Source organism: Pan troglodytes, chromosome 20 (assembly GCF_028858775.2).
Source record: "Pan troglodytes isolate AG18354 chromosome 20, NHGRI_mPanTro3-v2.0_pri, whole genome shotgun sequence".
Lineage (NCBI taxonomy): Eukaryota > Metazoa > Chordata > Mammalia > Primates > Hominidae > Pan > Pan troglodytes.
Window position 1 is genome coordinate 59,085,349 of NC_072418.2, and position 23,689 is coordinate 59,109,037.

Below are 23,689 nucleotides of genomic sequence, written 5' to 3' on the forward strand. Positions count from 1 at the left end.
TTGGGGGGGGAGAGGAATGGGTGGTTCACATTTAATGGGTACAATTTCAATTTGGGAAGATGAAAAATTCAGGAAATGGACAGTAGTGATGATTGCACAGCTTGAATGTACTTTTTTTTTTTTTTTTTTGAGACAGAGTCTGAGTCTGTTGCCCGGACTGGAGTGCAGCGGTGCAATCTTAGCTCACTGCAACCTCCACCTTTCAGGTTCAAGCGATTCTCTGGCCTCACCCTCCCGAGTAGCTGGGATTACAGGTGCCCGCCACCATGCCCAGCTAATTTTTGTATTTTTAGTAGAGACGGGGTTTCACCATGTTGGCCAGGGTGGTCTCGAACTCCTAACTTCTGATCCGCACGCCTCGGTCTCCCAAAGTGCTGGGATTACAGGCGTGAGCCACCACACCCGGCCTAGCTTGAATGTACTTAATGCTACTGAACTGTACCTTAAAAATGATTAAGATGGTAATTTTTATCTTGTATATATTTTACCACAATTAAAAAAAAAAGATCCCTTTGGCTGCTGTGTGGAGCAGGAACTGAGGGGCAGGAGGCAGAAGAGGCCAGAGTGGAAGCATGACAGTGTCTAACGAGGCCATGGGGACTTAAACCAGGTGGTAGCCATAGACGGGAGAGCTGTGGACAGATTCTGCATCTATTTTGAAGACAGAGCCAATAGGACCTGATGATAGATTGCATGTGGATGGTGATGAAAAAGAGGAATTGGCTGGGCGTGGTGGTTCACGCTTGCAATCACAGCATTTTGGGAGGCCGAGGAGGCAGATCACTTGAGGCCAGGAGTTCGAGACCAGCCTGGCCAACATGGCAAACCCCATCTCTATTAAAAATACAAAAATTAGCTGGGCATGGTGGTGCATGCCTGTGGTCCTGGCTACTCAGGAGGATGCAGCATGAGAATCACTTGAGACTGGGAGTCGGAGGTTGCAGCGAGCTGTGATCGCACCACTGCACTCCAGCCTGGGCGACAGAGCCAGACCCTGTATCAAAAAACAAAACAAAACAAAACAAAACACCAAAAAAAAAAAAAGAAAAAAGAATCAAGGGCTGCTTTTCTATTTTTGGCCTCAACATTTGGGTGAAGATGGACTTGCTTTCTAAGATGGTGGAGTAATGGGAAGGAACAAATTTCTTCGCAAGGTGGGGGAGAGAGTGAAAAATTGTCTACTGCCCACCTTAGGTTTGAGATGCTTATTAAGAAATCCAAGAGGAGATGTCAAGTAGGCCATCGGATATGAGTGGGAAGAAGATCAGCGTGCTCTAGGAGCAGAAAGGAGGCATGACTGGAACTCATTAAACACGAGGAGAAGACAGTGGTAGACAGGTGGGCCAGGGCAGATTAGGCCACCGTGGGCAAACTGGTCACAAAGTTCTGAGTCAGCCACTCATCGCTTGTGAAACCTGGGGAAAGTTGTTCATATATGAATATAAGACGAACAACTTCCATGTAATGAATGCTTGTTATGGGTAAGCCACGGTCTTCGTTTTTATGGCGCGGAGTCTTCAGATCAGCCGGGGAGGTGGAGGATGGGAGGGGGATTCTCTTATCCTTGTTGTACGGAAGAGGAAATACGCTGCGGGCTGGGGTAGGGCTTGTATGAGCCATAATCAGGTCTGGAACTGTCTAGATAAAAAACTTCAGCTGATCTCTTAGGATGTCTGTCTGCTCTAAAATCCAAATATGCTTCTTCACAGTTCTGAGATGCAGAAACTGAGGCCTCAGGACGGGGCAGTAGTCTGTCCAATAGGGGCACAGCGAGGACGCGTGGCAGGTAGCGATGTCCCCCAATTCACCCCAGGGGAAACTGAGGCTAAAGAGAGGGCGGTGTCCTGTCCAGGTTCACACACAGGAAGAGCCAAACCGAGGCCCCCGCGCTGGCCCCCTCCTGAGCCACTGCCCACCCCGGAACAGGAGGGCAGCCTGCTCACGTCCTGATTCCTGGCACCGACATCGGCCCTTAAGTTCTGCCCGGGTGGAGAGGGAGGACAAAAAAAAAATGCGATCCGTAGTCAAGGAGACGTAGCCTGCACTCCTGATTGGCGCAGAACTCTAGCCTGGTCTCCTCCTCCTCCTCTTCGCTTGCCAGCTTCTAGAGCTCTGGAGGCTCCACCTCCCAAATGCCCGGCGGTGTCCGGCCTCCCCTGATCTCCACAACGCCGCCATGGCTCCTCCTCCTCCTCCTCCCTCTTTTTTTTCCCCGGCACGTCTGCGCATGTCCAGGGCCCGCGCGCCGACCACTGGGAAGCCTCCTCGTGCATTCTGGGAAATGTAGTCCAAAGCCTGTCGCGTTCAGACAGCCCGCGACATTTGCGCCGTCAAGGCCAAATAGGCTGCAGACGACGCTTTCATGTATCTTGGGAAATGTAGTTCCAGTGTTGGCGAAGACGCCACGCGGTGACAAACAGGAGTGAGGCGGACCCCAGGCGAGGGCCAATGGGCAGCCGCCTTTGCCGCGGTGCTTCCTGGGAGTTGTAGTTCGGGGTGAGGCCGCGGCTTCATGGGGAGTTGTTGGGCTGAACGAGCGACTCGGAGTATGGGATTGGGGGAGGGGGATGGGGGAGTTTGGCGCAAAGCCTGCTGGGGCATGGAGTCCCGGCGAGCTTTGTGCGCATGTGCGGGGAGGTGAGGGGGCTTGGGGAGCCTCGCCTGAGAGAGTGAGGTGAGCGAGGGGGGAAGGAGGGAGGGATTGGGTGGGGGCGGTTGGACGAGGGAGGGACCAGAGGTTGGATGGGAAGAGGGGCGCCGGGGCCTCAGGAGGGAAAGATGGGAGACTTGCGGGGAGGGGAGGAGAAGGGGGCTGAGTGATGGGGAAGGGGCTGGGAGAGAGAACTAGAGGGGGAGGGACTTGGAGAGGGGGAGGGGGGGATAGTGGGAGGGGGTCGTGGATCCTCGAGGTCCTGAACGCGGGAGAGAAATGCTGAGGGAGAGGACGGGGGAGGGGCGGCTGGGAGAGGGGGAGGGACAGGTGGGGGAGGGACAGGTGGGGGAGGGGAAGGGGACCCTAGCAGAGCGTGGGCTGTGAGATGAAAGCTGAGTGGGAAGCTGGACCCTACAAAGGAGTCTGGGGGCGCCGGGGCCGGACCCCTTCGGAAAGGTTTGCGGGAAGGGGCTTCCGGGGACGATGGTTATTGTTGTAACGTAGATACAGCGCAGGTGGCTCGTTGTGCGCGCTGCTTCTACAAGTGCAACTTTTACAGAGTTGTGAGATTCCTGAAGATAAGAATCGTTGCTCTGTTTTGCTGCTTTCTCAGTGCGGAGCATCTGCCTTTTTAGCTTGTTGCAAGGCATTATTACCTTCGGTAATATGTGTAAAGTGCTTAGAAACTCTGTTTATTGTCATCTGAAGTTGACCCCTGCCACCTCTACCCCAGTCAGGATGGAGTCACCCTCCTCTATATCCGATTTTAACGCCTATTCCAATGTATACTTAGTATTTTAATCTGCGTGCGTGTTCACAGCAGTGTCCCCTGGGCACCTCGCAGGGAAACTTCGACAAAGTAACCCTAAGGCTGACTGGACACTTACTAGCCAGGTGTGGTTCTCAGCATTTTTGTTCTCCTTCTATCACTTTACAGTCAATGAAATGGAGATACAGGGTATTACAAAAGGTGCCTTGTACCTCGTCCAAGGACACAGAGCTGGTAGGAGGCAGAGCTGGAATTTGCCCCAGAGCCTTTGTGCCGTAGGTAAATATTTGTCCAGTGGGCCAGCGGCTCTCAACCAGGAGTGGTTTTGTCCCCCAGGGGACATGTGGCAATGTCTGGAGACTTTTTTTTTGGTTTTTCCAACTGGGGAAGTGCTACTGGCATCTCATGAAAAGAGGCAGAGATGCTGGTAGACATTGTATGTTGCACAGGATAGCCCGCCACGACACAAGTGCCATTAATGTTGAGGTTGGGAAACTAGAGTAGACAAACCGGTCTTTGTCGAGCACTTAGCCTTTGGAGGCTGCTTCTAACTCCTGCTCCCAGCAGCCTCTTGAGAGGAAGGAGCTCTTGTTAGTCCTGTGTCTCAGGTGGAGAAATGAAGCACAGAGAGGGTAAGTCACACGTCCACAGTCACACTGCTGATGAGTGGCAGAGCTGGAAGTTGAAGCCAGGCAGCCAGACTCCACAGCCTCTTAGCCATGATATTAACCCAGCATACGTGGGTGCTGGCGCCGGGGTACTAGGTGGAACTGGTGTGGACTCTGGAGTCACATCTGGGTCCCATTTGTGGCTCCTTCACTCTCTGAGCATCTCCCTATGGTAAGAGGGGACCCATCTCCCCAGCTCACAGGTCTGTTGGGAAGGTTGGGTGGGGCAGTATAAGACACTAGCCACTCAGTGGCTGTCTTCAAGGCATCCAGGGTGCCTGGCTGTGGACTGGACTGTGCTTTGCAGACACAGACAGCTAGACAGCAGGGTTACAGCTGTTGAATGCACATAGCACAGGGCGCTCATTGGATGGTAGGGTGGATTGATATGGTGGAAGGCCCTTACTTAACAGCATGTGCTTTCTTGGGAGCAGGCCTTGTGCTGGATGGCCCCACCGACCCAGAGAAGAGCTGGACTTGGTCACTGCCCCAGAGAGCTCACTTTCTGGACAGCCCAGGGTGTAGTGACCTGTGATCACCTCTGAGATTGCAAACAGGGTCAGCTTGATGGCCTGTGGCATTGCTCTCTGGCGGAAATTCCTCCTTAGTCCCAGAGGGATCTTTTTTATAGCAGAGCAGGCATCTGTGTGGCTTTTGAGACTCGGATCTGGCCTGGGTCTTCCGATAAGTCTTTCTGCTCCCAGGTTCATCAGCCCTTAAACTGATGGATGGGTGGGGTGGGAGGTGATGCTGTGGCCTGGCTGTGGATGTGCGAGTCCAGGCTCTGCCACGTGTTAGCTGAGTGACTTTGGGTAAGACATCTCCCCTTGCTCCTTCTGCAACTTGGGGGTAGTAACACCAACCTCATGGGATTGATCAGCCTGTAAAGTTTATTTGAGTGCTAGCCAGAATGCTGGGGTTGGAATATGGAGTCTCTTGCCCACATGAATTGCAGTGAAGAAAGTCAGCACACAGATATCGTAACACTAGATCTTGTTAAATGCTGAAAGAAAACTAATAAGGGTGACGTCTTAGCAACTGGGGGAAGGGCACGTGGGTGCAGCATCGGAGGGGGTGATCTGGGGAGGCTCTCCAAGGGGGTAATAATTGCATGGAGGCCTCAGTCATGAAAAGGAGTCAGGTAAGCAAAGATCGGGGGGAAAGAGTGATCCAGCGGGAGGCAGCAGCAGGTGCAGAGGCCCTGTGGTGGGCACTGGCCTTCGGTCCAAGAAGATAGAAAGTGAGCCAGACCAGGCACAGTGGCTCACTCCTGTAATCCCAGCACTTTGAGAGGCTGAGGTGGGAGGATCACTTGAGTCCAGCAGTTTGAGACCAGCCTGGGCAATATAGTGAGACCCTGTCTCTACAAAAAATATAAAAATTAGCTGGGTGTGTTGGTGCCTGCCTGTGGTCCCAGCTGCTCAGGAGGCTGAGCCAGGAGGATGGCTTGAGCCCAGGAGGTCGGGGCTGCAATGAGCCGAGAGGTCATGCCACCGCTCCAGCCTGGGCGACAGAGAGAGACCCTGTCTTAAAAAAAAAAAAAGAAAAAAAGGGATCCATTGTGGCTGGAGTATAGAGAATCTAGGAGCAGGCAGAGATGAGAAAGTAGGGCTGGGCTGCATGGTCTCATGGCCATAGTAAGGAATTTGGGTTTTGAGCATCACAGGAAGCAGTTGGAGGGCACTGAGCAAGGAAGTGACAGGGATTTACAGTGAAAAAGTTCTTGTGATCACTGTGGAGTGATTTGGCTCTAGGTGGCGAGAGTAGGCATACACGGGTCTTGTGGCAGCCGTCCCAGCAATGAGATGACGTTTGTGGTTAGTGACATGGCGGTCAGGAGCCCAGGCTTTGGTTGTATCAGGAGGAAAATTGTCTGAACACAGACTTCCTCTCAGACCTCACTGGCTAGAAGCAGATTATGTGCCCACCCTCTGCCTTGTGGTCAAGGGGACTTTGCTATAGTTCCTTATGTTACAGGCCAAGCTGCTGTAATGAAGAGACCCCAAGTACAGGGCTCCACATAGGACAGAACTGATTCTTTTCTCCCATAATACTCCAGAGGTGTTCTGGGGCGGGCTGGCGCCTGAGCCCCATGGGGTCATCAGGGTCCCTTCTGTCTTGATCTTCCAGTGTCCTTGAGGTCAGGGGCCGGCAGTCTTGTCCTGTAAAGAGCCAGCGAGTGACTATCTTTGGCTCTGTGGACAGCCTTACAGGTCACCCAGGCCCTGTCACAGCCACTCAGTAGCTCCAAGGCGGCCGTGGACAGCGCGTGAGCAAGTGGGCGTGGATGTGCGCCAGTGAGACTTAAGTAAAACAGGCTGCAGGCCAGATTCGGCCCACCAGCTCAGAGACCACCATTTCTCAAATGCTTTGAAGTCAGGACTCCTTTCTGCCTTCAAAATTACTGAAGACCCTAACATGCTTTTATTGATGGGAGTCATATCTATTGTTACGTATCATAGTAGAAACCGAAACAGAAAATTGTAAAGTATTTATTAATGCATTTAAAAATGGCAATCACGGCTGGGCGTGGTGGCTCATGCCGGTAATCCCAGCACTTTCGGAGGCCAAGGCAGGTGGATCACCTGAGGTCAGGAGTTTGAGACCAGTCTGGCCAACCTGGCGAAACCCCGTCTCTACTAAAAATACAAAAATTATCCGGGCGTGGTAACGCACGTCTATAATCCCAGCTACTTGGGAGGATGAGGCAGGAGAATCGCTTGACCCTGGGAGGCGGAGGTTGCAGTGAACCGAGATCGCACCATTGCACTCCATCCTGGGCAACAGAGTGAGACTCCGTCTCAAAACAAAAATTTAAAAAAAAAGAGAGACAGGAGAGCTCGCTGCCTCTCTCTATTCTCCGCCATGGGAGGACACAAAAGGAGGCCGTCGGCAGCCTGGAAGAGGTGCTCACCAGAACCCGACAGTGCTGGCACCCAGATTGCAAATTCCCAGCGGAAGGGACTGGGACAGGCCGTCATAGCTGTCATAGCGGAGCACCGTGGACTGAACTGCTATGAGCTTATTTCTCAGTTCTGGGAGCGGGAAGCTCAGAATGCCATCATGGTCAGTTCCTGGTGAGGGCCTCTGCCAGGCTGCAGGTGGCCTCCTTGCTGTGTGTTCCTGCTGGCAGAGATGGACAGAGTCCCGGTGTCCCTTCCTCTTATAAGGCCACAGCCCTATTAGGCCCAGCCCTTGTGACCTCAGTTAACTTTCATTACCAGTTAAAAGCTTCATCTCCAAATACGGTCACACTGGGGTGAGAGCTTCCACATGTGAATTTTGGGGGACAAATTCAGGCCACAGCAGTTAGTTGGGGTGGCTTCTGAGTAGGCTGCAAAGTGTCTGCTCCCAGGGTGTGGGGTGCACGGCCCCACAAGTCCAGTGAGGGTGGTGCTGATGGTGACCTGCTGCTGCCAGGCCTGCTGCAAGCTCTTTCTGTGTTTTCTGGTTGAATCCTCAGGACAGGCTGCGGGAGGAGCTGCAGGACTGAGGTACAGAGGCCAGGGGCCCAGGGCGGGACCCAGCCTGGACTTGACTCCCTGGGATCCCAGGAAGGGCACACCCTTTCCTCACCACCTGAGTGAGCGCTGCCCCCTCACAGAGACCTCTTTGCCCCCTGGGCCAGGCAGAGCAGGTGAGTGCTTTATCTTACAGGGGAAACCAAGGCACAGAGGCCGGGCCTATCCTGGGTATGTGGGCGGCTCAGAAGCGCGGGTCCCAGGCCGGGTGCAGTGGCTCATGCCTGTAATTCCCAGCACTTTGGGAGGCCGAGGTGGGCGGATCACCTGGGGTCAGGAGTTTGAGATCAGCCTGGCCAACATGGTGAAACCCCATCTCTACTAAAAATATAAAAATTAGCCAGGCGTGGTGGCGGATGCCTGTAATTCCAGCTACTCGGGAAGCCAAGGCAGGAGAATCGCCCGAACCCGGGAGCTGAGATCCGCCACTGCACTCCAACCTGGGGGAAAGAGCGAAACTCCGTCTCAAAAAATAAAAAGTAAAAAAAAAGAGCGTGGGTCCCATTGTGAGTCTGAGCACCGCGGGCGGGGTCGCGGCGGGCAGGGGTCTCACCGGCTTGTTCCCTGCAGGCGCTGCGGTCCGGGAGGCCCCATGGAGGTGGCGGTGCCTGTGAAGCAGGAGGCCGAGGGCCTGGCGCTGGACTCGCCGTGGCACCGCTTCCGCCGCTTCCACCTGGGCGACGCGCCGGGCCCGCGGGAGGCGCTGGGGCTGCTCCGCGCCCTGTGCCGGGACTGGCTGCGGCCCGAGGTGCACACCAAGGAGCAGATGTTGGAGCTGCTGGTGCTGGAACAGTTCCTGAGCGCGCTGCCCGCCGACACGCAGGCCTGGGTGTGCAGCCGGCAGCCGCAGAGCGGGGAGGAGGCGGTGGCCCTGCTGGAGGAGCTCTGGGTGAGCCTGGCGGGACTGCAAGCGGGGAAGGGAGAGGGGAAGGTGCCAGGGAAGCCACCAGGAAGCCCAGGGAGGAGCACCACTGAACCCCTGAAAACCAGTGTGACTCGCGGTGGGGAGGCTGCGGTACAGGCTGCGGTACAGCGTGGAGGGACAGTCCACGTGCGGCACCCTCCATCCCCACACCAGCTGCAAGTCAGGAGGGCCCCAAGACCCTGGCATACTTGCGAGTTCTCTAGAAGGACTCACAGCTGTGTTCACGGTCACGGCTTATCAGAGAAGGACGTGCTGGAAGCAGCTGGGAAGAAGGCCACGAAGGCTCCAGGGAGCGCAGCTACCAGCTGTCCTCTCCCCGCACCCCGCCCGCACGCAGGGAGTGTTGCCAGCCAGGGACTCTCCTCAGACCGTGGTGTCCCGGGTTCTTACTGGGGACTCCTCCCCGTTCTGTGTGGCTGACCTCAGCCTCCCGCCCCCTGAAAGTCAAGGATACCCCCTGGTCCAAACTCTACCCCAAATTCATCTTGCTATCGGGCTGGCCTGAGTCCCCTGGGGCAGGCAGACCCTCCTTATCATGCGTGAGGCTCCAAGGGCTCAGAGATGACTTCCCAGGGGCAGAGGGCAAAGCCAGGCCTCTCTGGGCAGGTTTGGTTTCTTGACCACACAGCAGGCAAGGGCCGACTCACGTTCTGGGTGAAGTCTTGGTGCACAGCCACACCCACCCACTCATGTCACCTGGGGCTGACACTTGCCACCGTGATGACCACAGAGGGCCCGAGGAGCTGGAAGCGTTGACTGCCTGGCCCCGTCAGGGAAGTTGCCAGCCTGGCTTAGAGTCCTGTCCGGGGGATGTGTTATGTGAGCTGCACATGCCATCTTAAGTGTTCTAGTCAGCACGTTAAAAAAAGGCAAATTTACTTCATGGACCCCAATGTGTTCAAAATACCGTCCTTTCAGTAGTGGCACTCTCCCATGGCTGGTGGCTGCTGTGTGGGGCCTGGGTGATGAGCGGTGGGCAGCCACGCAGAGACCTCTGAGAAGAGTGGTCCAGGCCACGAGAGCAGCCAGTGCAAAGGCCCTGAGCCACCTCGAGCGGCAGAGGGGCCCTGAGTGAGGGGGTGTTTGCGGCCAGGCCTGAGTCCCCAGTGGCAGGAGGGTGAAGAGTCAGAGTGGTCGCGTGTTCCTCATAAGTGCGTACCGAGTGCCTGCTGGGTGCTGAGATGTAGCAGCAGAGAGGGGGCATCTCGGTGAGGCAAAGCGAGCAAAGCCTTCAGTCCATGGCAGCCGGGCGGCCTTCCTTCCTTCCAGAGGGAGCAGCTCCTGTCAAGGCTGCCAGTGGCCTCATCCATCTCCCTTCTCATGCGGCCCGACCAGCCCCCAGACACTCCCCCATCTTATTGTCTGGGATACAGCTCGCCCCTCCTCTGCTCCTGCCTCCTGGCACCTCTGTGCTGGCTCTGGCTTCTCTATCCTCGCCCTCCTTCCGGGTCATTGTTCCCAAAAGTGGGTTGTAACAAATCACAAATGCAGCGGCTTACAAATCACACAAGTCTGTTACAGTTCTGGAGGTCAGAAGTCCAAAATGGTTTGGTCTCATGGCCCAAAATCGAGGTGTCTGCAGGGCCATGTCCCTTCTCAAGTCTCCAAAATCAAGGTGTCATCTGCAGAGCCACGTCCCTTCTCAAGGCTCTAGGAGAGAATCCGTTTCCGGCCTTTTCCAGCTCCTAGAGGCTACCCGCATTCCTCGGCTCATGGCCCTTCCTCCGTCCTCAGAGTGCTGCACTCCGACCTCTGCTTCCATCCCCCATCACTCCTCCGACCTTGACCTCTGCTTCCATCCCCATCACTCCTCCGACCTTGACCTCTGCTTCCATCCCCATCACTCCTCCGACCTTGACTTCTGCTTCCATCCCCCATCACTCCTCTGACCTTGACCTCTGCTTCCATCCCCCATCACTCCTCTGACCTTGACCTCTGCTTCCATCCCCCATCACTCCTCTGAACTTGACCTGTGCTTCCATCCCCCATCACTCCTCTGACCTTGACCTCTGCTTCCATCCCCCATCACTCCTCTGACCTTGACCTCTGCTTCCATCCCCCATCACTCCTCTGACCTTGACCCACTTAGGTCCTGTGGTCACTTCTTTTATTTATTTATTTATTTTACTTTAAGTTCTGGGATACATGTGCTGAACGTGCAGGTTTGTTACATGTGCCATGAAGGTTTGCTGCACATACCAACCTGTCATCTAGGTTTTAAGCCCCACATGCCTTAGGTGTTTGTCCTAATGTTCTCCCTCCCCTTCCCCCACCCCCCGACAGGCCCTGGTGTGTGATGTTCTCCTCCCTGTGTCCATGTGTTCTCATTGTTCAACTCCCACTTCTGAGTGAGAACACGCGGTGTTTGGTTTTCTGTTCCTGTGTTAGTTTGCCGAGGATGATGGCGTCCAGTTCATCCATGTCCCTGCAAAGGACATGAACTCATTCTTTTTCATTGGTGCATAGTATTCCATGGTGTACTGTGGTCGCGTCTTAGGTCGCCTGTGATGACATTCGGCCCGTCAGGATAGTTCAGGAGAGTTTCCCCATGTCAGTGCTTAACTCCCTCCCGTCCACAGAGTCCTTGTTGCCCTGAGACAGCAGATGACAGGTTCTGCGGATCAGACCGTGTACATCTTTGGGGCCATTATTCTGTCTGCCACAGAGGCGAGGTGAATGCAAGGTGAAGTGGGGGTGGAACAGAACCAACGTGGAATCTGTCAGCCTCGGGGTTATGCCCTTTCCAGTTTCCATGACTCCTCAGAACAGGACCTGGCACATGGGTGCCGTCTAGGTAGATTTCAGCCACTGTTACTACTCTGAGCTCATGCCATCTGTTTCGTTGGCATTAAAATGTTCTTTTAGGAAAAGATGGTAAAAGTAGGTGGTGGTTATTGTTGCTTTTAGTGTATATATCTTGCAAAATAAAAAAAAAATCTTCCATTCGGGGATGCAGTGAGAGTTCTGTTGGTTCAGTGAATCTAAAAGTCGGGAAATCACCAGGCTCCAGGCTGTCGGGACTCTCCTGCGTTCTCTGCTTGCTCCGAGGCGAACCTCTCACTGTGGCTCTGGGATGTCTTTAGCATCTCTCTTGTATCTGTTACTCTCTCTTTTTAATAAGGGCAGCTCTCAGGTTCAGAGCCTTCTCCTATCAGTATCCACACGGACGGGAATAACACTGCCGTGAGTGATGGAATTTCCCATGACCTCTCTCTCTGGCACATGATACTGGCTTTCCATTTCCAGCAATGATACAACATGGTCTTAAGTCAGTGTTATTTTAGTTTTAGGTAAAAGTAAAGAAGAGTAATAAGAGCCTGGGCGATAGCCATTGTAGCTGACGGTGGTGTATAGACAGCTGACATCTGGGGGCGCTGCTGTGGGTTGGGTTTTCCTGGCATCTGGTCTGTGGGAGCTGACGATGGTGTATAGACAGCTGACATCTGGGGGCGCTGCTGTGGATTGGAGTTTCCTGGCATCTGGTCTGTGGGAGCTGACGGTGGTGTATAGACAGCTGACATCTGGGGGCGCTGCTGTGGATTGGGGTTTCCTGGCATCTGGTCTGTGGGAGCTGATGGTGGTGTATAGACAGCTGACATCTGGGGGCGTCTAGTGGGAGCTGACGGTGGCGTATAAACAGCTGACATCTGGGGGCGCTGCTGTGGATTGGGGTTTCTTGGCATCTGGTCTGTGGGAGCTGACGGTGGTGTATAGACGGCTGACATCTGGGGGCGCTGCTGTGGATTGGGGTTTCTTGGCATCTGGTCTGTGGGAGCTGACGGTGGCGTATAGACAGCTGACATCTGGGGGCGCTGCTGTGGATTGGGGTTTCTTGGCATCTGGTCTGTGGGAGCTAACGGTGGCGCATAGACAGCTGACATCTGGGGGCGCTGCTGTGGATTGGGGTTTCTTGGCATCTGGTCTGTGGGAGCTGACGGTGGCGTATAGACAGCTGACATCTGGGGGCGCTGCTGTGGATTGGGGTTTCTTGGCATCTGGTCTGTGGGAGCTGACGGTGGTGTATAGACAGCTGACATCTGGGGGCATCTAGTGGGAGCTGACGGTGGTGTATAGACAGCTGACATCTGGGGGCGCTGCTGTGGATTGGGGTTTCTTGGCATCTGGTCTGTGGGAGCTGACGGTGGTGTATAGACAGCTGACATCTGGGGGCGCTGCTGTGGATTGGGGTTTCTTGGCATCTGGTCTGTGGGAGCTGACGGTGGTGTATAGACAGCTGACATCTGGGGGCATCTAGTGGGAGCTGACGGTGGTATATAGACAGCTGACATCTGGGGGCGCTGCTGTGGATTGGGGTTTCTTGGCATCTGGTGTGTGGGTCCTCGCCTGTCCTCAGAGTTTTCACCGAGACATTGCCGGATGAGAAGGAGAGGACAGCCGAGGAGAGGCTCCTGTACTGGTAGAAAGCAGTAGAGCTCACCTGGAAACTTTTAAAAAATACTGTCGGCCGGGCACGGTGGCTCACGCCTGTCATCCCAGCACTTTGGGAGGCCAAGGTGGGCAGATCACCTGAGGTCAGGAGTTCAAGACCAGCCTGGCCAACATGGCAAAACTGCGTCTCTACTAAAAATACAAAAATCAGCTGGGCATGGTGGCACATGCCTGTAATCCCAGCTACTCAGGAAGCTGAGGCAGGAGAATCGCTTGAACCCAGGAGCTGGAGATTGCAGTGAACCAGGACTGCACCACCGCACTCCAGCCTGGGCGACAGAGTGAGACTCTGTCTCAAAAAAAAAAAAAAAAAAAAAAACCGTTGCCGGGATTTTACTCTTAGATTTGAAGTTGCGGTTATGAGGTGATTCGGGCCTCAGCTTCAGTAATTTTTTAACTGAATGTCTCCATTCTCCTGTTGAAGGACATTTGGGTTGATTCCAGGGTTTTGTTTTTTTTTTTTTTTTAATAGAGCTGGTTTACGTCTCTGAATAGGTTTCTGTGTGAATACACATTTACATTTATCTAGGGTAAGCGCCCAGGAGTGCAGTTGCTGGGTTGCGTGACATCTTAGTCTGTTTGGGCTGCTGTAACAAGGTACCATAGGCTGCTGGCTGAAAACAACGGGAATGTATTTCTCACAGTTCTGCAGGCTGGGGAGTTTGAGATCAAGGCCAACTCAGTGTTTGGTGAGGGCCTCCTGCTGGTTCACAGATGGTGGCTTCCTGCTGTGTCCTCACAGGGCAGAAGGGGTGAAGGGGTCTCTCTGGGGTCTCTTGTAGAAGGGCACTAATGCCATTCATGAGGGCTCCCCCTTCATGACCTAATCACCTCCCAAAGGCCCCACGCAATCTCATTACCTTCAGGGTTAGGATTTCAACATAGAATTTGAGAGGCACACAGACATTTGGTCTGCAGCAGTCTTCTGTCCATTTTCAGACTGGGTTGTTTTCTTGCCCTGGAGATTCCTTCATGTTAGTCTGGATGCATCCTCTGCCAGCTAGTAGACTTTCACATTTTTTTTTAAAGTGCCTCATGACCTGTGTGAGCCACTGGAGTTGAGGACCACCAATAAGAGAGAGCCCGTCATCCAGGAGGGGGCAGGCTCTTCCATTTGGGGGAGAACAGGGGACATTTGGGAATCACAGCCTCCATGGTTCTAAGGACTGTTCCCATCTCCTCAGAGTCTAGGGGACTTAGAGAAATATATAGCCTTCTTGGCTACGTTGGCCTTGTCGAGTTTGTTTATGACTTTTTTATGGTATGTCTAGCCCCAGCTGGAATATAGTCTCATATAGTCTCCTGTGGGTTGGGGCCTTGTCTTTTGTTCAGTGATGTGTCCCTGGAGCTCAGGATGGTGCTGGGCACATAGTAGGTGCTACAAAAATACTCGTTGAGGGAATGGCTAACCCTTCCCAGCCTCCTCTTCTCCTGCTGTGGAGGGAATGGCTAACCGTTCCCAGCCTCCTCTTGTCCTGCTTTGATATACAGGATTTGACAGGAAGACCAGGGTATGGTCAGCTTCCTCACTTCTGTGGAGAGAGAATCTGATCTGTCCAGAAAGATCGAATGACCTGGCTGTAGTCACTCAGCATCTGGCCTCAGGCACACAATAGGGAAAGGGGATAGTTTAAGACGGATGGGGGCAGGGCAGAGAAAAACCAGTGGGGTAGGCCTGGGAGGCGGGGAGAGGCAGCTCCAGCCAGTACCTGGTTAGCTTGACAGGAAATGCCCCAGTCCGCCTGCGTCTCAGGTCGGAATTGAAGGGGAGGCCCTGGGGCTCCAGAGGCAGCTGGGAGCACGGGAAAAGAAAATAGCACAGGGTAGCTGTTCAATGTAGAAGCCAAACTCAGCAGATTAGCAGAGGACAGGTTGATAATCAAGGCCCAAACTCAGTATTTGAAAAGAATGGTAGAATAGTGCAAACCTTCAGCAAGTTGACCAGGAGGAAAACAAGAAACAGCACAAACACTGATGGTGGAAGCAAGCAAAGCCGGGGATGGAGCGGATTTGACAACCGTTGAGAACACCGTGTTCAACGTACACAATGCATTCGAAGTCCTAGATGAAATGGACAGTTTTCTAGGAAAATATAAATCACCAACATATGCTCATGATGTAGTGGCAGATGTGAGAGTCTGGAAACCAGAGGGGGGAGATCAAAAGGTGATGAAAGACCTTCGCGTATAGAAGGCACTGGGTTCCAGCACTTTATGTGTAAGTTCTACCAGGCCTCCAAGGAACTGATCATTCTCATCTGTTCTTTTTTTTGAGGCGGAGTCTCACTCTGTCACCCAGGCTGGAGTGCAGTGGCATGGTCTCAGCTCACTGCAACCTCCGCCTCCCATGCTCAAGCAATTCTCCTGCCTCAGCATCCCAAGTAGCTGGGATTACAGGTGCATGTCACCATGCCTGGCTAATTTTTTTGTATTTTTAGGAGAGGCGGGGTTTCACCATGTTGGCCAGGCTGGTCTCTTTTACACAAACTTCCAGAACACAGGGAAGGTGTTCCTCAGCTCACTGGCAAGGCTGCCACCCCCACCCCCACCCCCAACCACCTAACAGGACAAGGACAGCACAGGAAAAGAAGGTTGCAGCCAGTCTCATGGGACCCTCAACAGAACATCGGCAGCTTGATTCCGCAGTGGGTGGACAGACTGATGTGCTGGGGCAGGTGGAGCTTAGCCCAGATACAAGAGGATGCTTCATCCTTAGGGGATCCTCAACAGAACGTCAGCAGCTTGATCCCACAGTGGGTGGACAGGCCTATGCACTGGGGCAGGTGGAGCTTAGCCCAGATACACGAGGATGCTCCATCCTTAGGAAGTCTCTCAGTTAGTACACAGACTTCAAAGCCGACCAGTCTCTCTCAGTTAAAGTACACAGACTTCAAAGCTGGATATGAGTCCTGCCTCCACCTTTTCCAAGCTGGGTGACCTTGGATGCATGTCTGGGACTCTCAGAGCCTTGGCTCCCTCAGCTGCAATTTTGGAATCTCGATTCCTGAGCCCTCCAGGGATGGGTGTAAGGAGGGCTCCATCAGGCAGTGTGTTCCTGGCTGTGCCAAATTGGCTCAGTCAGTCACACACAGGGTCACAGCTTATTACAAAGAAAGAACACAGATGACAATCAGCCAAGGGAAGAGATGTGTGGAACGGGTGGAGGAAGGCTCTGTGCTCGGAGCTCCCAACTGTCCTCCTGCCGTGGAGTGTGGACGGCGCTAACTCCTCCCGGCAACAACGTGTGACAACCTGCAGGGGGTGCTGCTGGCCAGGAACGCTCCCCCGAGCTCGGCACTCGGTCTCTGTTGGGGTTGTGTGTAGATATGCTGACCTTCACCTCCATCCCCGGCAGAGGCCGAGCTGATGCACGTGGCCCAGACCCCCAACCCTGAGTCACGCTGTGGGCTCAGCCCACCCGGGTGGCCCAGGGCTCCAGGTGAGCAGACCCTGCCATCAGGCAGTGTGTTCTAGGGGCATAGAGGTGACCCTCCCTGGAGCCAAGGGCAGAGGCCAGACCTCTCTGGACAGGGCTGAGCCTCACTGCACAGCAGCAGCGTCTCGTCCAGTCTCCACGCAGCCTGCAGGGTCCGTCCTGGGTACTTGTGTCATCTCAGGGAAGGGAAGCAGCTTGCCCGAGGTGACACAGCTGGTTCAGGGACGGGGGGATCTGTGGAAAAAACGTACTCAAAGTATCTTTTTCTATTCTCAGCATCAGTGACCACAGAAGACATCTGTGACCAAATGTTGGAGGGGGTGTCCCCTCACATACCGAACAAGCAATCAGCTCTGCAGCAGACACAAGCTGGGCGTCCTCTATTGCATTTCCAACACGGTCTCCCTGGAGACAGTGCCAGATCCCACAGGTTGAGGGCTCACATCCCAAGACTGGCCCCCCATTTCTGATGCCAGTCACAAGCCCCAGGTTATTTCATCTGTGCTTCCAACTGACGGGCTGTACATCGGGCTCCCACAGCCCCTCCTCTGGTTCCGTTAATTTGCTAGTGTGCTCACAGAACCAGGGAAACATGTTTACTGATTTATTGTAAAGGAGATTTTAAAGGATACCAGTGAACAGCCAGATGGAGAGCCACGTATGGTGAGGTCTGGAAGGGTTCCGAGCGCCGGGGCCTCTGTCCCTGTGGACTGGGGATGCACCATCCTCCTGGCATGTGGGTGAGGTCTAGTTTACCTTGCTGTCCACCTCCACGAGTTCAGCTCTCTGGAAGCTCCCTGAACCCTGTCCTTTGGGCCTTTTATGGAGACTTGGTTGAGAGGCATAACTGAAGCATGGACAGCCATGTAGAAATGCGATTAGATAAAACGGGTGTGATCGAATCCGAGTAGACCGAGCGGGGAAACCTCGCAAGGCCTGTGTGTTCAGACCCTTCTTGGCCTCCTTTGGCTTTCTTTCCTCAGGGTAGGGGCAGGACCCCTTCTGAAGGGGGGTGTTATGGCCCACAATCAGACAAATTAGGTCAGAAAAATTTTTTATGGCCAGAGGTGGGGGAAGATTTAAGGATATTTTTAGTTTTTAAGGCCTGCCTTGTGGAGAAAGAAGAGCAGGTGAAAGTAGGGCAGAAGGTCAGGGAGAGACTCTTTTTCTGAGGCCTAAAGCTTCCCATCGTTAGAACAAGACTGTAACAAGGGCTGTGGGGGTCATGAGCCAGGAGCCATGGACAGAGCCCAATGTATACATATCATAAAATCACAGGGAGGGTTAGGACCCCGGGGCTGCTCCATGCTCCCCACTTCTGTGTGCCTGGCCCCGCAAGGCGCACCTGTCCCCGCATGGGTGTGCCCTGGATGTCTCTTCCTGTGGACAATGCCTGGCCAGCGTCCCCTGTCTCTGGGGCCTCAAACCAGGAAGTTCCCCGAGGAGTGGGTGGATCTCAGGCTTTTCTGTGCCCAAGATCTCTGGGAGAACCGTCTGCTGGCACGGCTTCCCAGGCTCCACTCTCAGGTGTGTCAACCCCGGTGCCCTTGAGCTGAGGCCAGGACAGCACCCCTGCCCAGCCTCTGCCTGTGGCTAACACCACACAAGGGTCATGGGAGCCCCGCCAAGGGCCAAGGAGCTGGAGGGTGGTCCAGGGTGGTGCTCTGGGCCCGAGTGAGACTGTGCTCTTCTGACTCTCTCCGATGGGCCCCAGAGCCCATCACGGTCCCACAGCCAGGTTGCGAGGCACCTAGGATCTAGTCAGCGTTGTGCCAAGCCCCCATCCCCATGCCTCAGCCGCCTGAGTCACTGGGATTATAGTCATGAGCCACCAGGCCCACGCTCTTGTATTTTGACCCCCTTATTTAGGAAACGTTTTCTTGTCTGTCAGAGTGAGGGCAGGTGGTTTGCCCCTGCCACTTTGCTTTTTTTTTTGGAGACAGAGTCTCACTCTGTTGCCCAGGCTGGAGTACAGTGGTGTGATCTCGGCTCACTGCAACCTCCGCCTCCCGGGTTCAAGTGATTCTCCTGCCTCAGCGTCCCGAGTAGCTTTGATTACAGGTACGTGGCACCACGCCCAGCTAATTTGTTGTATCTTTAGTAGAGTTAGGATTTCACCATGTTGGCCAAGCTGGTCTCAAACTCCTCACCTTGTGATCTGCCCGCCTCAGCCTCCCAAAGTGCTGGGATTACAGGCGTGAGCCACCTCGCCTGGCCTAGGCATTGCTAATTTTCACACCAATGATTGCTTTATGATCCAGGTACTCCTCTGGCCGAAAATATTTGAAACGGGGAAAAGGCGTGGTACGTGACTTAGCTGTCATAGGCACCAGAAGAATTCTCATCCCTTTCCCTTGGGGACGTGGTTTTGAGGAATTATGTAGTAGGGCGAAGAAACCACAACCAGAGTTGGACTGAAACTTTTTAAATTTTTGGTCTTCCTGGTTGGTGCCATCCTGCTTGGCAGCTGTTCTGCCGTTTCACACCAAGAAAAGTTGTTTCTGAACTTAGTTTACTTTTTTCCCAAGTTAAAAGTAGCTTATATATTCTGCATTTTGTTAAGGAGCTTGCACTTTATCCAAATGGCAGGACGAAGCTGATCTGAGACAGGTGTATTAGTTATTTCTTGCTTCCTGACAAGTCACCCCAAACTCAGGGGTGTAAACAGTAACATCTGTCAGCTCAGAAAGCCTCTGTGGGTCTGGAGTCTGCGAGTGGCTTGGGCACGCGGACCTGGCCCAGGGTCTCCTGTGAGGTCACAGTGCAGTGTTGGCCGGGCTGTCATCTGAAGGTTGGTGGCTTCAAGATGGCTCCCTGGCAGGGGGTTGGCAGGAGGCCTTGGTTCCTCACCTGGGGGCCTCTCTGTGGGGCGGCTTCAGTGTCTCCCAGCATGACTGTGGCTTCCCCCCAGCAGGGATGGGATTGCACAGCTGGTCGACGGTGGTGGGGAGAGGGAGAAATAGAGGCCCTCGCTCAGGTTTCTGAGTTCAAAACTGCGCTCTCATTTCAGGGGCCAGCAGCCTCCCCCGATGGGTCATCAGCAACGAGGGTGCCTCAGGATGTGACGCAGGGCCCTGGGGCCACAGGTGGAAAGGAGGACAGCGGGATGATTCCCTTAGGTAAGCTGCTGGCCTCTCTGGTTCTCCCCGCCAGCCCCCAGCACCGGGGAGGGGGTTCAGTGAACGATCCTGGCACCAGGACCCAGGACAAGGACAGACTTGGACCCCAGCCCTTGAGGAGCCCCGGGGTTCGGACCCAAGGGGCAGGCATTGGGGGTATGGGTGGGCCTCGGGGTTGGAGGTTCATCCATCCATCCATCCATCCATGCACCCATCTAGCCATCATCCACCCTCCACCTATCCATTCCTCTATCATATACCCACCCATTCACCCATCCATCCCTCTATCATTCACCCAGGCATCTATCCATCCTTCACGTGTTCCCCCTCACACCAATCCCACCATCCCTCTGTCATCCATCATCATCACCCATCTATCCATGACCCACCCATCCATCTACTCATCCACCCATGCACCCACCCATCCATCATCTGTACATTCATCCACCCATCATCCACCCATGCATTCATCATCTACCCATCCATCACCCATCCGTCCATCTAGTCATCCACCCACCCATCCATCATCTGTACATTCATCCACCCATCATCCACCCACGCATTCTTCATCTACCCATCCATCACCCATCCGTCCATCTAGTTATCCACCCACCCATCCATTATCTAGACATTCATCCACCCATCATCCACCCACGCATTCTTCATCTATCCATCTATCATCTGTACATTCATCCATCCATCATCGGTCCATTCATCCACCCCTCATCCACCCACGCATTCTTCATCTACCCATCCATCATCTGTACATTCATCCATCCATCATCGGTCCATTCATCCACCCCTCATCCATCCACGCATTCTTCATCTACCCATCCATCATCTGTACGTTCATCCATCCATCATCGGTCCATTCATCACCCATCATCCACCCACGCATTCTTCATCTACCCATCCATCATCTGTACGTTCATCCATCCATCATCGGTCCATTCATCACCCATCATCCACCCACGCATTCTTCATCTACCCACGCATTCTTCATCTACCCATCCATCATCCAGCCAGCCATTATCTATTATGTATTGGGCACTGACTGTATGCCAGGCACTACTAGGTACCGGGACACAGGTATGAATAAGAAGCCCACAGCCCAGCCCTCTTCCCACCCCAATGGTTTCTGCCTTTAAGCGTTCCCTCCCTGCCTCCACCCCAGCCTGTGCTGTCCTTGCCCCTCCCTCGTGCCGACCCAGACGCTGACTCTGTTTCTTTTCCCAGCAGGCACCGCCCCTGGGGCTGAGGGGCCGGCGCCTGGGGACTCCCAGGCTGTGCGCCCCTACAAGCAGGAGCCCAGCAGCCCCCCGCTGGCGCCTGGCCTGCCCGCCTTCCTAGCGGCCCCGGGCACCACGTCCTGCCCCGAGTGCGGCAAAACGTCCCTGAAACCAGCTCACCTGCTGCGCCACCGGCAGAGCCACTCGGGCGAGAAGCCGCACGCCTGCCCTGAGTGCGGGAAGGCCTTTCGGCGCAAGGAGCACCTGCGGCGCCACCGCGACACGCACCCCGGCAGCCCCGGCAGCCCCGGGCCCGCGCTGCGCCCTCTGCCCACCCGTGAGAAGCCCCACGCGTGCTGCGAGTGTGGCAAGACCTTCTACTGGCGCGAGCACCTGGTGCGCCACCGCAAGACGCACTCGGGAGCGCGGCCCTTTGCCTGCTGGGAGTGTGGCAAGGGCTTCGGGCGCCGCGAGCACGTGCTGCGCCACCAGCGCATCCACGGCCGGGCAGCGGCCAGCGCGCAGGGGGCGGTAGCTCCGGGCCCCGATGGTGGAGGCCCCTTCCCGCCCTGGCCCTTGGGTTAGCCGCCTCCCGGCCCGCGCCACCTCTCGCCCTCGGTGCTGCCCCCGGGCGGTCCCTCCTCTCTCCCAGCGCCACTTGGCCTCTTCCCCTCCTCCTTCCCTCCCATCGTCCTCCTGCACCTGCGCCTCCCTTGTCTGAACTTCCCAACGCCTTCCTCTCTATTCCTTTCCAACTCCTTCTCCCCCAAATTTCACTTTCCTTCTCAGGTCTCACCTCAGCCCCCCCTTCTCCCTGATTTCTCGGCCTCTCTCTCTGTGTGAAGGGGCCTCTCCCTAATGTCTCCTCCTTTCCCCCTCTTCTCTCTCCTGCGGCCCAGCCTCCCTCTCCCTCCTCCATTCCTCTCTCCCTGCCCTTTTCCTGCCTGAAGAGCAGAGGTGAGGACCTGGGACCTCTGAGGGGCAGGCCAGGAGGAGCTCGGGCGCAGGCCAGGCCCCCTTGGTGAAGCGGAGGCTGAAGGAAAGGGGTCTGGGTCTTGTCCCTAGGAATTCTCCTCCTGAAGGACAGATTGGGGGTCGGGGGAGGCAGCGGGTGATGGCTCTGAAGCTGAACCCAGGGCCTGGCTGTGGTCTCCTTGGTCTCGCTGCCCCCTGTGACCCAAAGGCATGGGATGGACAGAGATGCCTGCCCCCGTGAAGCTGGTTGGGGAGGGCAGTTCACCAGCATCCATAGAGTAATAAAGTCACTGTGTGTAGACCCGGAGTCTGAGCTCTGTCTGGAGTCTGTCCGGCACAGCCACCCTCCCAGGGCCCAGCGTCTGGGGTGCCCGGGGCTTCTGGGATCAGCTGTCTTGGCTCCCACCGCAGACTCTCTTGGCATGAGAGAGGCTCTGGGAGTCTGGGCACAGCTGTGGGAAGCAGTGCAGGAAATGTGTCCTCAGGAGGGCTGTCCCCACCTCCATCCTACGGAGGCAGGGATGAGGCTCCTGGAAGGGACCTGCCAAGTGCCACACTGAGTCAGGTTCGCGTCTGAGCCCTTCAGCTTCCTGGCTGGGGACCTACAGGTTGGTCATACCCTCTGGGCATGAGTTCCACATCCGCGAGTGATGATAATGGCACCCACCTCCCTTGCTAAGGCCACTCTGTTTGACTGGGGTCCTGAGTGTCAGTGTTGGTAGGTCTTGGGTGGCCCGTTCTGCCACGCAAGGAATCCTCTCACCTTTAGCTGGAGCCATTGGCCGAGGAGGGGGCTCCATATGGAGGGCAGGCTTTGGCCAGCTGCATCTTTCCAGGATGCCACCTCTTGTCAGCCGCTGTAATCCCAGCACTTTGGGAGGCCGAGGTGGGTGGATCACTTGAGGTCAGGAGCTCGAGACCATCCTGGTTAACATGGTGAAACCCCGTCTCTACTAAAAAAAAATACAAAAATTAGCCGGGTGTGGTGGCGAGCGCCTGTAATCCCAGCTACTTGGGAAGTTGAGGCAGGAAGATGGCTTGAACCTGGGAGGTGGAGGTTGCAGTGAGCTGAGATCGCACCACTGCACTCCAGCCTGGACGAAACAGCGAGACTCCGTCTCAAAAAAAAAAAAAAAAAGGGAAAGAATAGTAAGAAAATAAACCCAACAGCTCTCCCCACCAATATCCACTCTGATGGAGCAGGTGCCATGAGGGCTGTCCTATGACTGATACCCACCATGTCTGTTGGACACTATCATATCTACGATCCTTATCCGTCAACCCCAATACCACAGACCAGAGAACATCTGAATTGTGGTTTTGGATGCTGGCCTTGACTTTCTTGCTTCCGTCTTTATTGCTTGAGGGGTGAGATTGTTTTAAGAACCTGCTGGTGGCATGAGGTGATTTTTTTTTTCTGCTTCCTCTCCTGGGGGACCTGGCACCAGGGGCTCTGCCAGGACCCAGCAGGGGTTAGTTAATTCTACTCAATTTCCCTGGGTGACTGCCCCTCCCCTCACCCCTTCCTCTCCCCTGCTAAAGGGTTCCGGCTCTGGGGTTCCATACACCAGGTTCAAACCTCAACTCTGCTTCTTCCTTGCTGTGGGAGGAGGTTGATGATAGGAGTATCCTGGTCCAAGCCGCTCCAGTCCTGGTCTCTCTCACAGGTGATTGCTAACTGGGTCCCAAATCCATAAAAGTTAGCTGGGTGTGGTGGCACATGTCTGTAATCCCAGCTACTCAGGAGGCTTGAGTCAGGAGAATCGCTTGAACCCGGGAGGTGGAGGTTGCAGTGAGCCAAGATTGCACCACTGCACTCCAACCTGGGCGATAGAGTGAGATCCTGTCTCAAAAAAAAAAAAAAAAAAAAAAAACTAGAAGTTTCCTGATGGGGTGGTCCCTGTCTACCTTGTACCCTCCACCCTCCCCAGTTAGTCTGCATTCCA

General features: G+C 54.8%; 1 protein-coding gene and 1 long non-coding RNA gene across 11 annotated transcripts in view; one reads left to right on the forward strand and one right to left on the reverse strand.

Annotated features, from left to right (window-relative positions):
- The window catches only part of LOC129138030 (uncharacterized), a 14,714-nt gene extending 12,491 nt beyond the window's left edge, over positions 1-2,223 (reverse strand). Inside the window, exon 1 of the long non-coding RNA XR_008540940.2 lies at positions 1,190-2,223. This is a non-coding gene — a long non-coding RNA (uncharacterized LOC129138030). The remainder of the gene's footprint in view (positions 1-1,189) is intronic.
- Positions 2,223-22,050, forward strand: ZNF444 (zinc finger protein 444). 10 transcript variants are annotated; one of them, XM_016936921.4, is made up of 6 exons: positions 3,009-3,109; positions 3,591-3,701; positions 7,554-7,727; positions 8,182-8,500; positions 19,431-19,539; positions 20,776-22,050. In XM_016936921.4, the coding sequence occupies exons 4-6, from the start codon at positions 8,204-8,206 to the stop codon at positions 21,351-21,353; spliced, it is 984 nt and encodes a 327-aa protein (XP_016792410.1). In that variant the 5' UTR covers positions 3,009-3,109; positions 3,591-3,701; positions 7,554-7,727; positions 8,182-8,203; the 3' UTR covers positions 21,354-22,050. The 10 variants fall into 10 exon arrangements, with proteins under 10 accessions (XP_016792413.1, XP_054528969.1, XP_016792414.1 ...); XM_063800888.1 differs by having other exon boundaries at positions 20,779-22,050; XM_016936924.2 differs by lacking the exons at positions 3,009-3,109; positions 3,591-3,701 and adding an exon at positions 2,223-2,496.
- Positions 22,051-23,689: the final 1,639 nt, after the last annotated feature.

What these genes read in the sequence shown, in the direction of transcription:
- ZNF444 (XM_016936924.2), top strand. Translation starts at nt 8,204, where the DNA reads ATGGAGGTGGCGGTGCCTGTGAAGCAGGAGGCCGAGGGCCTGGCGCTG. An exon ending in CCCTGCTGGAGGAGCTCTGG is followed by an intron (nt 8,501 to 19,430) that starts GTGAGCCTGGCG and finishes CTCTCATTTCAG; the next exon opens with GGGCCAGCAGCCTCCCCCGA. An exon ending in CAGCGGGATGATTCCCTTAG is followed by an intron (nt 19,540 to 20,775) that starts GTAAGCTGCTGG and finishes TTCTTTTCCCAG; the next exon opens with CAGGCACCGCCCCTGGGGCT.